We start from the raw sequence: 15,514 nt of genomic DNA, 5'->3' as shown, positions 1-15,514 counted from the left end.
GTTTGGCTCACAAAACACTGAGGAAAAATACGCCTGTGTGAATAAGCCCTCAGCGTGACATATTTGTGCATCAGTACTGTACGTTTTTCAGCACACAGGGCTTTTCCTTTGCGCAAACGTAGAACATGGGATTTTACTTACTGTGTGTTGCACATGCAAATATGGGTGCGTGGATCCGGCCTTACATGAACGTTCTAATTTGTAAGTCATATGTCATCGCAGAGCCCTGACCTTACCCTGTCTTGCATTTAAGGGGTTAACAGAGCAAACCTTCAGGTGCATTTAGGTACTGTCAGAGTTGAGGTGGGCGGATCAAGTCCTCTCAGCAGAATGAAGAAGGATATAAAGGGCAGCTGAGCAGATTAGGGCATCAGATGTACAGGAGCCAGTGGTGATAGGAAACATGGCAGATGAGTTTAGGCTCTCACCTACCATAAGAAGGTTTAGGGTTACCAATGCCTATCTGCGCATTGTGATGGCAGAAACTTTGGGAACTCTCATATTAATTGTAAGTAAAGAGTTGTTAGATGTTGTAATGTTAACACCTATGAGTCTGGGGTCCCACACTGCCCACTTGGGGGGTCAATGGCTGCATGGTTCTGCTAAAATACTGGCAAAATCCTGTGGCTGTTGATTGCTATGAGTGGGAAGGGTTTGGGGTACAATGTGGGAACCTGGCTTTATGCACACCTCAGTTGCTGAAAACTTTGCTACAAAGATATGTTCTTGCTGTGGATTCCATCCCCTCCACTTGAGGCGCTGGTGAAAATCTACAGCTGTAGACTTTGGGTATGTTCCTGTGTAACTGGTACTGTGTGCAGCTGAGACTTGTCCTGACTGCCAATAGCCAGATGATCTTGCCAACTTTTTGGGCAATTTGGTGGCAGGGTGGAGTCTCAGTTGCAAGTGGTACTTGTTATGTGAGACAGTACCCTTAGGCCTCATGTCCACGGGGAAAATCAGGCCCGCCGTGGATTCTCCATGCAGAATCCAGCAGCGGGTCCCTCCTTTCCTGCGGACATGAGGCTAAAAAAAGATTAAACTTACCTGGCCGGACGCTGCGGATCTTCCCTCTGTCGTGGCCGGATCTTCTTTCTTCGGCCCCGCGGATGTGCTTGGCACGCCGGCAGCGTCCTGCGCGCATGCGCTGGGCACTTCCCCCCTTTTTTTTTTTTTTAAACTCCTGCTCTCCAGTGCTACCGCACCGGAGAGCAGAAATTCAGGTACAGGTATTCCACAGATCTGGATGGCTTCCATAGGCTTCAATAGAAGCCTGTGGGAGACCTGCACTAAAAATGGAGCATGAGTGGGTAGGAGCCCTAATGATGACATTTTTCTGACTGGCTCCTATTTCCTTCTTCAGGATAGAGGAGTAACTCTGCTACTCTCCATTCTTCCACCCTCTCTCTTCTGATGACACGCCCACTGTCTCATCCCACTATCTCCCTCTCCTGCTCTTGTCTTTGTGTCTGCCCTCTTCTACTCCAATCTCCAACTTTTCCATGCAGGCTCTGGTGTTACTAAGCAACTAAAGCACCAATCAGTAAGCTGTTGCTGGGATAGCTATTTCAAGAATAACTGCTTTTATCTTACCTCCCAGTCCCCTTGAGGCTTATAGTGAGATCCCAGGAACATATTAACTCTTTGACTACTTTGTAGGACCCTCCAGGTCACTACACAACCGGATAACCGTAAGTGTGTCCGTCCTCTTAAGGTATAACTGGTCTTGTGCTCGCCCCTGGCTTGTTCTGTGACAACATGGCTGTAAGTGCAGTTGAAATAAATGCATTGCCTTCCAAAACATGACATGTCTTTCTCTCCCCTTCAGCTATGTGGCTGTGGTTCTGTAGCTCAGATGGAGTTAAGTGGATTTGCCAAAGCTCAGTTTCTCAGTGTCAACCTCGCATTTGGTTTTGCAGTCACTGCTGGTTCCTATGTCTGCGCTGGAGTCTCAGGTGAGCAGTTCAATATGAAAGCCTACTGATGGTTTACATGAGAACTTGTCACTGAACATTGGGGCCCATCAGTCGACTAAGCTTCTTGTATGTGCAGGTTTTCACACAGATCAATGGCCAGTGTAGGGGGAGGGGATTACAGCATGTCCCCTTCTGGTCTGATTCGGGGAGGAGTAGGAAATATAAATGAGCAGTGTTCCACACATGGGCAGGGTGTTTGTGTGCTGTCACATGTAAATTGTGTCTGAGAGTCTTGGGTGCAACCTGGAGGATACAGCCTTGCTAGTCCTCTACTGATCCTGAGTTATAGCTTTGTTTTATACTCCAGAGCTGCACTAGCTGTTCTGCTGATAGTTCTGGTCCTTACTGTAGGTACTAAGGCTAGGTCATGCCCACATGACCTGGGGTTTGTAGGAAGGAGCAGGAGATCATGGGTTAAAATGATTGGTGGAGGCGGGGAATTATTAGTGGGTTAAGGCTAGGGGACTGGATAACAGGAAAAGCTTTGGAAGACCCGCTCTAAAGTTCTTGTATACTCAGATATTGGTTGAGTATGAAATGGGCATTGATCAGGTAGCTGGAAGGTGATTGGTTTTGAGGGCATTTTAATGTGTTATGGCAGTGGTTGGCAAGTCCTTGAGGTCTAAAATTGGTTGGAGGGGAATCGGTGTGAGGATAGCCCAATGATGTCCTTCAAATAGCTGTGATTGGTTAATCAAGCACTGGCTCTGGTTGGCTGACATGGCGTTTGATGAACCAATCGGAGCAATCTCTTGCTGGAGGCAGGTTATGCAAGCCCCACCACCAGGAAGAAATGCTCTCATCACTGAAGACTACACAGAAGCCTGCAGCATCATTGGAGACCAATGTGAGGGACAGTGTCTTATTTTCAGGGAAACGCTGTACCGGTCCATAAAGCTGCATGCAAATTTCCAATTTTTTTTCATCAGAAACCATGCAGCCAAAAAAATCTCAAACGCAGCAATTAATGGTAAAACAGTCTTTTAGATCAATAACTGGCGGCACAACAGACTACCATTCTGCATGTGAGGGTGGTTAACTTCCAGTGGCTGTTTAGTCTCTAACTCCCAGCTCTCTTTCAGGCGCTCACCTCAATCCAGCTGTGTCCTTTTCCATGTTTCTCATCAGGAAGATCACTTGGAGGCTCCTGCTACTCTACTGCTTGGCACAATTCATTGGTGCTCTTGCTGGTGCGGGATTCGTGTATCTTGTGTATTTCGGTAAGAAACCAAGCAACTATAAGTTACAGCTGACTTCTTGAGGGAAACCCCAATGGGCTTATTCTTGGAAGAAATGTACAATCATTTGTAAAAACACAAGTCAAACCTCCTCTTTTAACTCAACCAGGGTAACATGTAGCCACAATGTAAAACTTGTACATGACTCATGATAAGTGACCCCATAGCCTAATGATGCAAAGCATTATGCAGCGTTCCAGAAGCGGGCCATGGCCTAGGAGACAGCGGGGTCGAGTTTAGGCCTTGTCATGGTGGCTCTAGAGTCTCCCACCCAGAGGGTAACCAGTGACATGTCAAGGGCTGAGGGCTGGTTAATAAAAAGGGAAACCCAATATTGGATTGCCCTAGTCTCTTGTCATGGGTGACACCGCCATTTCTTCTGCAGCGGGGAATTCCTAGATGGTGGAGTAAATCCTCTCGCGCAGCTTCTGTGAGGCAATTCCTGGATGTCAGAGTAAATCCACACGCAGGTACTTTTAAGAAACTGCCTCCGGAAACAGACAGGCAACTGGTCGTTTTACTCAACTTTAGCAGCAAATACAGTTCAGCAGTTTCCTGGATAGGCAGTGTGACAGGGGGACCTCACGGGATGTCAGGAGAAGCCGTAGTTATTTGTAGGTCCTGGCCTGGTACCACTCTTCTCTCTCCTAATCTCTATCAGTCCATGCTACCGAACTCTTGGGAGTAGTAGTTCCCAACAGTGATTGGGCTATTCTCTCTGCCTCTTCCATTCTGAACCACACAGGTTGAAGGTACCTGTGTGAAACTCTTGAAGACCTCTCCAGAAGACACCCCCCCCCCCCTTGCCCACGCCTTGCAAGCACATGTATCTCACAAGGTCACATGACAGACAGATACATTTTCCAGTCAGCTCACATACCAGACAATTAACGCTTTCAGTGCTGCAGCTAGGCAATACACACCATTCTTGCAACACAGAAGACCCTGATAAGACAAATGTATGCATACAGTTATGGAGGGGCCCCATTGTACTGGGCCACTACAGTTACATGCTGTTCCCTGCACTCATCTGCTGTATCTTCTGGTTTGTCTTCCATTGGTGCAATCTAGATGCCCTTCGTGTATACAGTGGTGGCAACTGGACAGTGTATGGACCACAGGCAACTGCTGGGATATTTGCTTCCTATCCATCAGAACATCTGGGTGCAATTAATGGACTTTCAGATCAGGTAAGGCTGTCATGTTGGGATACACGACATATAAACCATATGTGTAGTAAAGTACAAAGCCTTTACAACATTAGGCTAGGGCTATACGTGGACACTGGTTGCCCCGTAGCCCCAGCGCTGGCCCTACAGTGTTATGTCCTACAGATCTAGGACGTGTAGTAAGGGAGATTGTAGGGTGACCTCCCTTCATACATTCCGGATTTCAGATGTTTTCTACAGCTGACACTCGGCAGCAACAGTGAGTTGTGTGGTTTATTGGGGCTGTTAACACTTTAAATGCTGCTGTCTATTCTGACAGCAGCATTTAAATCCCCCGAATGATTGGTGATCCTGTACAGGTGCCGTTGGGGACTCTCCAGCTCCATGCAGGCTGCCGGGCACTTGTCAAGTTGGCAGAGGATCTTTTGCTAACTACTGGGATTACAAATTCCTGCCTCCAGCAAGACATTGCTCTGGCTGAGCAGGCTGTCACTCAGCAGCACTCAGCCAATCAGAGCAATCTCTTGCTGAACGCAGGGATTCTAATCTCCATCGCTAAAAAAAGATCCTCTGATCAGCAGCCTGCACGGAGGTCCGGAGGGTCCCCAACAGCACCTGTCGGGTGCATATGGAGTTTTTTTGTTTTTCCTTAGGTAGTGTAGCTAGGATGTTTTCACCGCTGTCTAAAAGACAGCACCAAGCTGTGCGGCGTCTTTGGGAAAGCTGAAACCGCTGCCCATATTTTAATTGGCAGTTTGAGGCCTTATGTCGCCCAAGATGGAACATGCATCGCTGTCAAAGCGCAGAGTTGGAAACTCTGTTTTTGACGCTTGTGAGCAGCCCAATTGAAATGAATGGGAGTGTTGTACAGCATTTAGTGCTGAGAAGGCAATGCTAAACGCTGTAAAACCTCTGAGGGATGCCTTAGACTAAGTTCTGCATAAAAAAAACAACTTGAGACATAAATTCAAAATCTACAATAAAGTGACACTTGTGATGGTTTCTCATTTAGCATAACTGTTGGAATCGTTAAAATAAACATGATGGAAATCTAGAGGAAAAAATGCATTTATATCACTACATCTAATGTCAGAGGGGAGTCCCAACTACAGGCAGACTAGAGGTCTGTTTTGGAAGCCAAATTGGATTAGATTGCATAGCAACTGCCATAGACATTGAAAAAGTAGCCACACGTGTATGACTCCATCAGTTGGTCTTGTATATTGCTGGCTTGGACAATGGTGGAACCTCCACTTTCTGACATCGGGTGGAACGTTTGGCTTCACGATTACATGGGAGAAGGTTGTGGGAATGCTCTGTCCTATGCAGGAAGGGAAAAGTGTTGAGATTCCCCCTTGCCTATTGTCTGTGATGCTGACTATCATTAGGGCCCATCCATAAGCTGGGTGTGACTGCTGCCCACTGTACTCAGTACAAGCTCAAAAATGACCAGTGAGACTCCTGCAACACTCAGTAAAACAAAAACCTACCAAAATATCCAACTATGAACAGACATGTCATATATTCACCTGGCCTCAAGAGAATAGGGCCTGCCTGCTAATGTGTTTTGGCTGCATTGTTTCATAACTTCCTGTTTGTTCTGCCTTAGGTCATTGCCACTGCTACACTGATCATCTGCATTCTAGCCATCAATGATCAAGACAATAACCCAGTCCCCCAAAGTCTTCAGCCACTTGTTGTTGGACTTGTAGTTTTACTAGTCGGTCTTTCTATGGGTTTCAACTGTGGCTATCCCATTAATCCAGCCCGAGACCTGGCCCCTCGGATCTTCACGGCTCTAGCAGGCTGGGGCTTAGAAGTCTTCAGGTAACTTTCCACCGTTCTGATATGTTCACTTCTAGTTTCATATGGATGGGACTATTGCTGAGGGTCTTACACCGGCTTGTGAATTATATACAACTATCTGACTTATCCGACCTTCGCCTGAGTTAATTTAGTACAGGTGATTGCCTGTGTGCACAGAAAATTTTATGAAGTCATGGTTACTTCAGAGGAACTGAGGCTTAAAATGTATAAGCATAAGGATTGTTCTCTAGCAGCATAGAAGCAGCTGCTCTTCCTTCAGATGTCCTGTTTATAATTCAGTTTGGATTAAGATTTACCAAAGGTTTAAGCTTTAATAAAAACCCTACTAAATGTAAGACATTAAAGGGGTTTCCAGGGAGCCTGAACACTTGCACACAGACCCATCATGTGTGAGAACCTCCTTCCAGCCTAGTTCTGACAATGGGTTTCATGAAATAATTTGATAGGAAGAGCGGAGCCTATTAAGGGGGCTGGCTCATCTTCATAACAGTCAACGCCTTCTCAGTTATGGCTGATACAAAAAAGGAAGCCTTGGTTCATTTTATGAACCACACAGCAAGCCCCCTTAACCCAATGGGCACAGAATCCATATCACAACCTACATATCGGAACTAGATCAAAAGTGAAGGTTGTGACCTTGCAGGTCCATTTAGGGATTTGGGCTACCTGAAAACCCCTCTTTACAGGCAACTTGTAACATTAATTGGTTTGTCTTCCAGGGCTGGTGGCCATTGGTGGTGGGTACCAGTAGTGGGTCCTATGATTGGAGGGTTTGTTGGAACACTCTTCTATGAAATGCTCATTGGAATTCATATACCACAAGGCCAAAGGGAAGCAGATGAGGAGCATGATGAAGGTGAAGAGGAGATTAAGCCTGCAGAAGACGAGATGGTGGAGTTAACTGAGACGACAGCATAAGCTGTATGTAGTGGTCTGTAGGCTCAGGATCTTAATGGACATCTCACTGTAAAACCTCACTCTGGTGGGGCAGTGTTTTTATATTTTTATCCTTTTACTAAGTTTTAGATTTCCTCAATGTAACTTCAAGAACGGTACTTTTTATTATGTATTTTAATCTTCAATAAAGCCTACATGAAACCTGTGACGATGAGGTGCCTTATTTTGAGTGTATGCTGGCATAGGGCAACATGGGTCATACTTTAGACATTATCTGGAAACTTTCAAATGGAATACTCTTTGATTAACCCAATTTAAGGACTTTTTCTTCCTTTCTTGGAGACACTGACCAAAAGCACAACTGTTGTATGGCGCTTTTTTTTTTTTTTTTTTTTAACTTTCAGCTACGGCTTATTTTCAGGGAAGGGCTTATCTTTCAAGCCTCCCTTGAAAATCCTCATGTGGTACTACAAAGTCTTGGTATTGCACGGACCAGCAACATGACATTGCTGCTTTTTTTAGGGGGGGTGGGGGAGGGTTAGTTTTGCTTTCCAGGACCCCCTAAAAATCAGCAGTTCCTGTGCACTGAGCTGACTTCTGCACGAAGCAGACCGCTCCATTCCCACTGTAGTTGCTAAACTTGTTACAGGCAAAGTTCCCATTGATGTGAATACCCTATAATACCAAGCCTGGCCACTGTAGTGAACAGAGGTCTTATTCCTGTGGAAATGAACTTGGTACACAGGGACACTGGCCCAGTGAACAGCTGATTATCAGGGGTCCTGGAAAGAGAACCTCAGTAGATCTATGGATGGCCTTATATAAGGGTAGGCAGGCAGTAGCTTACAACTGGACAACCCTCTTCAAGCTCATTCAAAGCTGATGTCAATAGTGCAGGGAACATGTCTGTTTTAATGGAAGTTGTCCTTTCAAAGCAATCCCTCAGGTCCAAGTACAGTGGAACTACTTTGATCAGAGCTACAGAAAGTTCCAGTCCAAGTGGTCCCATTCTATGTAGAGTTCAGCCACCAACGACCTCACTGCAGCTGCTATAATGAATGTGTGCCAAAACAGCCTCGCATCACTTCGGGGATGCAGGAATCCTCCGGTGCAGCTGTCACAGCCGTCGCAGAGGATCGCAGAGTTTCTTCTATTGCTTTCAATGGGATCAGTGCTGTGAGATCAAAAATGCCATGATTTGTTTCCTGCATCAAGGTACTATGCAGGAAAACCTCTCATGTTTATGACCGCCATGTGAAGCCGGCCTGACTCCACTAAAGCCAATAACCATCTGCAGCTGTACATGGAAGACCTAGGAAGACAGAACTTGTTTCTGACAAACTTGGTTTAGTTGCAATCAAAACATTCAAGCTATTGAAAACTCATCTTATTCGCAAAGCTTACAAATTTTCCACGGTTTGCCAGTTTTAATACAAAATACCAAATTTAATGATTATACTCTTAGTTAACCCCTTCATAACAAGGACCTTTAGTACGTAGAGTATCTGCTGTAACGTGATGCATAGCCAGACTTAAGTGTCGGAAAGCATTCCTGAGGAATCTTAGTACATTCCTCATGGTCAACCTCCAGCGCACAAATATTCTTGGGCTTACAAGCTGCAACCACCTTCACATCCCCCTGAGGATGTTCTATTGGGTTCAAGTCAGATGCTTGTGTTGGCCACTTATTAATCTACCAGGACTACTTCTGTAACCAAGCCTTGGTGGACTGTTGGAAATGCCTATACTGCCCAAGATTTGTCTTTCTTACAGAAGACATATCTCCTAGGATGTCCTGACACGGCATTGAATCCATTTTACCCTCCACATGCTGCGGGTTTTTAATGCAGAGGAAGCAAAACAGCCCCAGAACATCACCAATCCACCACCATGCTTCACTGCAGGCAGGGTCTTTTCAATGTATGTTTCATTCTTCCTCCTGGTCATTCAATGACAGTGTGGGATCATGTTACTAAACAGCAAGCCAGTGTTGTGGCCAAAGGCTGTGTAGCCCTAGCCACCTTCAGACACCATAGCAGACTCCTCGTTTTTATGGTGTAGTCAAAATTATGTGTTTTGTGGGTTGGTATGATTCTAAAAAAATTATTTTTTTCTATTAAAAAAAAAAAAAAGTTCAAGTTACTTTGTCACCATCTTCTGACCACTAACATTTTACTCTTTAAGGGGTTGTGTGAAGGCTTATTTCTTTGGAGCGAAGTGTAGGTTCTGTTTGGTACCATTTTGGGTTACATACAACTTTTCAGTGGCTATACACTTTTTTTTTTCTTGAAGACTATGGTAATCAAAAACAAATGCAACTGTGGCATTGGCTATTTCTGGCATAGAAAAGCCTATGGACAAAAAGGGCAACACGTGTGTGAACAGTGGGGGAGGATATACCATATGCATATTGACACATGCTGCAACTCATGGAAGGAAGTCTTAGGGGCTGTCAGCTTTAAGCTGCAAGACGGTGGGGAGGAGGTTTATTACTTTTGGGGGAAACAGGACACAAAGGGGATGCAAAAAGGAGCACGGAGTTTGGAGGGGTACACATGCAGGTGGTTTACTTCTTGAGGGCACTATGGGGCAATGATTGCACTGTGGGAGCACTTTTACCATGGGGTTTACTGGGAAGGGCACTGGTGCAATAGCAGGATGAGGAGAGGGTGTAGAGATGACTTATGGCTTAAAGTTGTCATGGTTGTCTGGGCCCAGAGAGACGAAAGGGGGAAAGTGGTGGTGTGGTTTCAGCATGGCACTGTGAGGAAACTCCTTCCCCAAGCTTCTGACCTGGGCACTGTGGATCCTCAGCTATTACAGTCAGCTTTAAAAGACATCCAGAAAAAGGGAAAGAATGGGGAAATGGTTGGGGCATAAGAAACAGCTTCTACTGCCGATAGTAGTATTGAGAGGTAATTGTACTCTCCCTCACTCTCTCTCAGCAGCCACGGATCCACACGTGGCACTGTGATGCCACACGCTATTCTCTCCCCCCACTGTGACAGCCCTTGTGTGATGATACAGATTTCCCAGCAGCACATATAGTACACCACACGTGTGGTGGGACCTTTTGTGGATGCTACAGCCACACTAATCCGGACTCCTTCCGTAATACAATATCGTAGAATAGAAAACGTGGCAGCATCAATGAATGTAGAAAGCAGCAGAGTTTTATTCTCCCATAATGAAAAGTAGGCACCGTTTCGGTCCCCAATAGGACTTTTGTCAAGGTTAACACATCAAATACAAGCACGGTTTAAATAGCTAAAGATTATAGATGAGCGAACGTACTCGTCTGAGCTTGATGCTCGGGCGAATATTAGGGTGTTCGGGATGCTCGTTACTCGTAACGAGTACCACGCGATGTTCGGGTTACTTTCACTTTCATCTCTGAGACGTTAGCGCGCTTTTCTGGCCAATTGAAAGACGGAAGGCATTACAACTCCCCCCTGTGATGTTCCAGCCCTATACCAACCCCCTGCTGTGAGTGGCTGGGGAGATCAGGTGTCACCCGAGTATAAAAGTCGGCCCCTCCCGCGGCTCGCCTCAGATGGGTTGTGACAGAGATCAGGGACAGTGGTATCGTGTTGGAGCTGCTGTAGGGAGAGCGTTAGGAGTTAGTGTAGGATTCAAGAACCCCAACGGTCCTTCTTAGGGCCACATCTAACCGTGTGCAGTACTGTGGAGGCTGCCTTTTGCAGTGGTGCACATTTTTTTTTTTTCCCCAAATCGGCCGTGCAGAGCATTGCGCCCTGCAGTAATACTCCAGGGACAAAATTGTGTAGGCAGGGCCAGAAGACATATTTTATTGATTGAATATAGGCAGTGGGCCTTTCCTTTAAAAAAAAAAAGGGCAAAAATTCTATTTGGCCTGCCTCTGACAGTCCTCAGCGTTCTGGGTACGTGTGTGCTGGGTGGAGAACGTAACAAAAATCATACGCAGCCAGCTAAGTTTAACAGCAGGCTTGCGCCAATTTATTTCCTGGCTGGGAAATCACCGCTCTGCTGTAGTTAATAACTGTGCAACACTGCAGTTCTGTGACACACTGCAGGGCCACAACACTATCAAGACCGGAGTAGTACCATTGGACTGGCGCATTGCCAACGTGGTTCCAATTTACAAAAAAGGGAGCAAAAGTGAGCCTGGTAACTACAGGCCAGTAAGTCTCACTTCAGTAACGGGAAAAATTTTCGAGGGGATTCTGAGAGACGCCATCGATGAGTACCTCAAGGAGATTAAGGGAATAACTCCTCACCAGCATGGATTCATGAAGGGTCGCTCATGTCAGACAAATCTGATCAGTTTCTACGATGAAGTAAGCTCTAAGCTGGACCAGGGAGAATCTATTGATCTCGTATATCTGGACTTCTCTAAAGCCTTTGACACCGTGCCACATAATAGGCTAATATACAAAATGAGGCAGCTCGGACTGGGCGAAAACGTGTGTAAGTGGGTAAAAAATTGGCTCAATGAAAGAAAGCAGAGGGTGGTAATAAATGGTTCGTACTCTGATTGGACCACAGTCGCTAGCGGGGTGCCACAGGGTTCAGTATTAGGCCCCACTCTGTTCAACATATTTATTAATGACCTGATAGAGGGGCTGCACAGCAAAATATCAATATTTGCAGATGACACAAAATTATACAATATAATTAATGCAACGGAAGACAATGTGCGGCTACAAACTGACCTGGATAAGATCGGGGCTTGGGCAGAAAAATGGCAAATGAAGTTCAATGTTGAAAAATGTAAGACTATGCACATGAGCAGGAGGAACGGATGTCACAAATATTCACTTAATGGGGTACCACTAGGGAAAAGTGATATGGAAAAGGATCTAGGGGTATTAGTGGATAATAGACTAAACTGGAGTAACCAATGCCAGTCAGCTGCTGCAAAGGCAAATAAAGTCTTGGGGTGCATTAAAAGAGGTATAGGGGCGAAGGACGAGAACATTATCCTTCCACTATATAAGGCACTTGTCAGGCCTCACATGGAATACTGCGTACAATTCTGGACACCGGTGCTCAGGAAAGATGTCACAGTGCTTGAAGGGGTTCAAAGAAGGGCAACTAAACTAATACATGGAATGACGGGACTGGAATACCCAGAGAGGCTATCCAAATTGGGACTATTTACTCTAGAAAAAAGAAGGTTAAGAGGCGACCAAATAACCATGTATAAGTACATGAGGGGACAACACATGGATCTCTCCCGTGATCTGTTTACACCCAGGACCACAAAGGTAACAAGAGGACATCCGCTACGATTAGAGGAAAGTAGGTTTCATCACCAACACAGAAAGGGGTTCTTTACTGTAAGAGCAGTTAGACTGTGGAACTCTCTACCGGAGGAAGTGGTGATGGCAAAATCGATAGAGGAGTTTAAAAGGGGACTTGATGTCTTTCTGGAGAAGAAGTATATTACAGGATATAAATATTAGGTTAAGTGTCAATCCTGGTATACAGGCAGGTAGGAACTATTAGGGGTTGATCCAGGGAACAGTCTGATTGCCATTAGGGAGTCGGGAAGGAATTTTTCCCCCAAAAGGGCTAATTGGCTTCTGGCCTTGGGGTTTTTTGCCTTCCTCTGGATCAACACAGTAGGATAGACAGGCTGGACTAGATGGACAATGTCTTCATTCGGCCTTACATACTATGTTACTATGTTACTATGTTACATGTATTATTGATTGAATATACGCAGTGGGCCTTTCCATTAAAAAAAAAGGGCAAAAATTCTATTTGGCCTGCCTCTGACAGTCCTCAGCGTTCTGGGTACGTGTGTGCTGGGTGGAGAACGTAACAAAAATCATACGCAGCCAGCTAAGTTTAACAGCAGCCTTGCGCCAATTTATTTCCTGGCTGGGAAATCACCGCTCTGCTGTAGTTAATAACTGTGCAACACTGCAGTTCTGTGACACACTGCAGGGCCACAACACATGTATTATTGATTGAATATACGCAGTGGGCCTTTCCTTTAAAAAAAAAGGGCAAAAATTCTATTTGGCCTGCAGGCTTGCGCCAATTTATTTCCTGGCTGGGAAATCAAATCACTGGTAATACAGCATGCTGAGGGGTAGGGGTAGGCCTAGAGGACGTGGATGCGGCCGAGGACGCGGAGGTCCAAGTCAGGGTGTGGGCACAGGCCGAACTCCTGATCCAGGTGTATCGCAGCCGACTGCTGCGCGATTAGGAGAGAGGCACGTTTCTGGCGTCCCCACATTCATCGCACAATTAATGGGTCCACGCGGGAGACCTTTATTAGAAAATGAGCAGTGTGAGCAGGTCCTGTCGTGGATGGCAGAAAGTGCTTCGAGCAACCTATCGTCCACCCACAGTTCTGCGCCGTCCAGTGCTGCAAATCCGAATCCTCTGGCTGCTGCTGCTCCTTCCTCCCAGCCTCCTCACTCCACTACAATGACACATGCTCAGGAGCGGGAAGACTCCCAGGAACTGTTCTCGGGCCCCTGCTCAGATTGGGCAGCAGTGGTTCCTCTCCCACCAGAGGAGTTTATCGTCACTGATGCCCAACCATTGGAAACTTCCCGGGGTCCGGGGGATGAGGCTGGGGACTTCCGGCAACTGTCTCAAGACCTTTCAGTGGGTGAGGAGGACGATGACGATGAGACACAGTTGTCTATCGGTCAGGTAGTAGTAAGGGCAGTAAGTCCGAGGGAGGAGCGCACAGAGGATTCGGAGGAAGAGCAGCAGGACGAAGAGGTGACTGACCCCACCTGGTTTGCAAGGCCTACTCAGGACAGGTCTTCAGAGGGGGAGGCAAGGGCAGCAGCAGGGCAGGTTGCAAGAGGCAGTGCGGTGGCCAGGGGTAGAGGCAGGGCCAGACCGAATAATCCACCAACTGTTTCCCAAAGCGCACCCTCGCGCCATGCCACCCTGCAGAGGCCGAGGTTTTTCACAGAGACGCCTGACGACCGACGAACAGTGGTGTGCAACCTTTGTCGCGCCAAGATCAGCCGGGGAGCCACCACCAACAGCCTCACCACCACCAGCATGCGCAGACATATGATGGCCAAGCACCCCACAAGGTGGGACGAAGGCCGTTCACCGCCTCCGGTTTGCACCGCTGCCTCTCTCCCTGTGCCCCAACCTGCCACTGAGATCCAACCCCCCTCTGAGGACACAGGCACTACCATCTCCTGGCCTGCACCCACACCCTCACCTCCGCTGTCCTCGGCCCCATCCACCAATGTCTCGCACCGCACCGTCCAGCCGTCGCTAGCGCAAGTGTTTGAGCGCAAGCGCAAGTACGCCGCCACGCACCCGCACGCTCAAGCGTTAACCGTCCACATAGCCAAATTTATCAGCCTTGAGATGCTGCCGTATAGGGTTGTGGAAACGGAGTCCTTCAAAAGTATGATGGCGGCAGCGGCCCCGCGCTACTCAGTTCCCAGTCGCCACTACTTTTCCCGATGTGCCGTCCCAGCCCTGCACGACCACGTCTCCCGCAACATTGTACGCGCCCTCACCAACGTGGTTACTGCCAAGGTCCACTTAACAACGGACACGTGGACAAGCACAGGCGGGCAGGGCCACTACATCTCCCTGACGGCACATTGGGTGCATTTAGTGAGGCTGGGACAGAGTCAGAGCCTGGGACCGCTCACGTCCTACCCACCCCCAGAATTGCGGGCCCCAGCTCGGTGGTGGTATCTTCGGCGGTGTATGCTTCCTCCACTAAAGCACCCTCCTCCTCCTCCTCCTCCTCCTCTGCAACCTCTGTCTCACAATCTAGATGTGTCAGCAGCAGCAGGACGTCGCCAGCAGTCGGTGTCGCGCGGCGTGGCAGCACAGCGGTGGGCAAGCGTCAGCAGGCCGTGCTGAAACTACTCAGCTTAGGAGATAAGAGGCACACGGCCCACGAACTGCTGCGGGGTCTAACAGAGCAGACCGACCATTGGCTTGCGCCGCTGAGCCTCCAACCGGGCATGGTTGTGTGTGACAACGGCCGTAACCTGGTGGCGGCTCTGCAGCTCGGCAGCCTCACGCACGTGCCATGCCTGCCCCACGTCTTTAATTTGGTGGTTCAGCGCTTTCTGAAAAGCTACCCACGCTTGTCAGACCTGCTCGGAAAGGTGCGCCGGCTCTGCGCACATTTCCGCAAGTCCCACACGGACACTGCCACCCTGCGCACCCTGCAACATCGGTTTAATCTGCCAGTGCACGACTGCTGTGCGACGTGCCCACACGGTGGAACTCTACGCTCCACATGTTGGCCAGGCTCTATAAGCAGCGTAGAGCTATAGTGGAATACCAACTCCAACATGGGCGGCGCAGTGGGAGTCAGCCTCCTCAATTATTTTCAGAAGAGTGGGCCTGGTTGGCAGACATCTGCCAGGTCCTTGGAAAGTTTGAGGAGTCTACCCAGGTGGTGAGCGGCGAT

The 15,514-nt window shown here is 47.6% G+C and overlaps 1 protein-coding gene across 1 annotated transcript; it reads left to right on the top strand.

Moving 5' to 3' along the window:
* The first annotated feature begins 403 nt into the window (after nt 1–403).
* LOC136626469 (aquaporin-3-like) lies at nt 404–7,237 on the top strand. Its single transcript, XM_066601531.1, has 6 exons — nt 404–508; nt 1,829–1,955; nt 3,059–3,196; nt 4,286–4,404; nt 5,993–6,210; nt 6,930–7,237. The coding sequence occupies exons 1-6, from the start codon at nt 404–406 to the stop codon at nt 7,126–7,128; spliced, it is 906 nt and encodes a 301-aa protein (XP_066457628.1). The 3' UTR covers nt 7,129–7,237.
* The last annotated feature ends 8,277 nt before the right edge of the window (nt 7,238–15,514 follow it).

This window comes from Eleutherodactylus coqui, chromosome 4, assembly GCF_035609145.1.
Source record: "Eleutherodactylus coqui strain aEleCoq1 chromosome 4, aEleCoq1.hap1, whole genome shotgun sequence".
Classification (NCBI taxonomy): Eukaryota; Metazoa; Chordata; class Amphibia; order Anura; family Eleutherodactylidae; genus Eleutherodactylus; species Eleutherodactylus coqui.
Note: the sequence above shows the minus strand (reverse complement) of the source record. Positions and strands in the feature narration are given on the sequence as shown.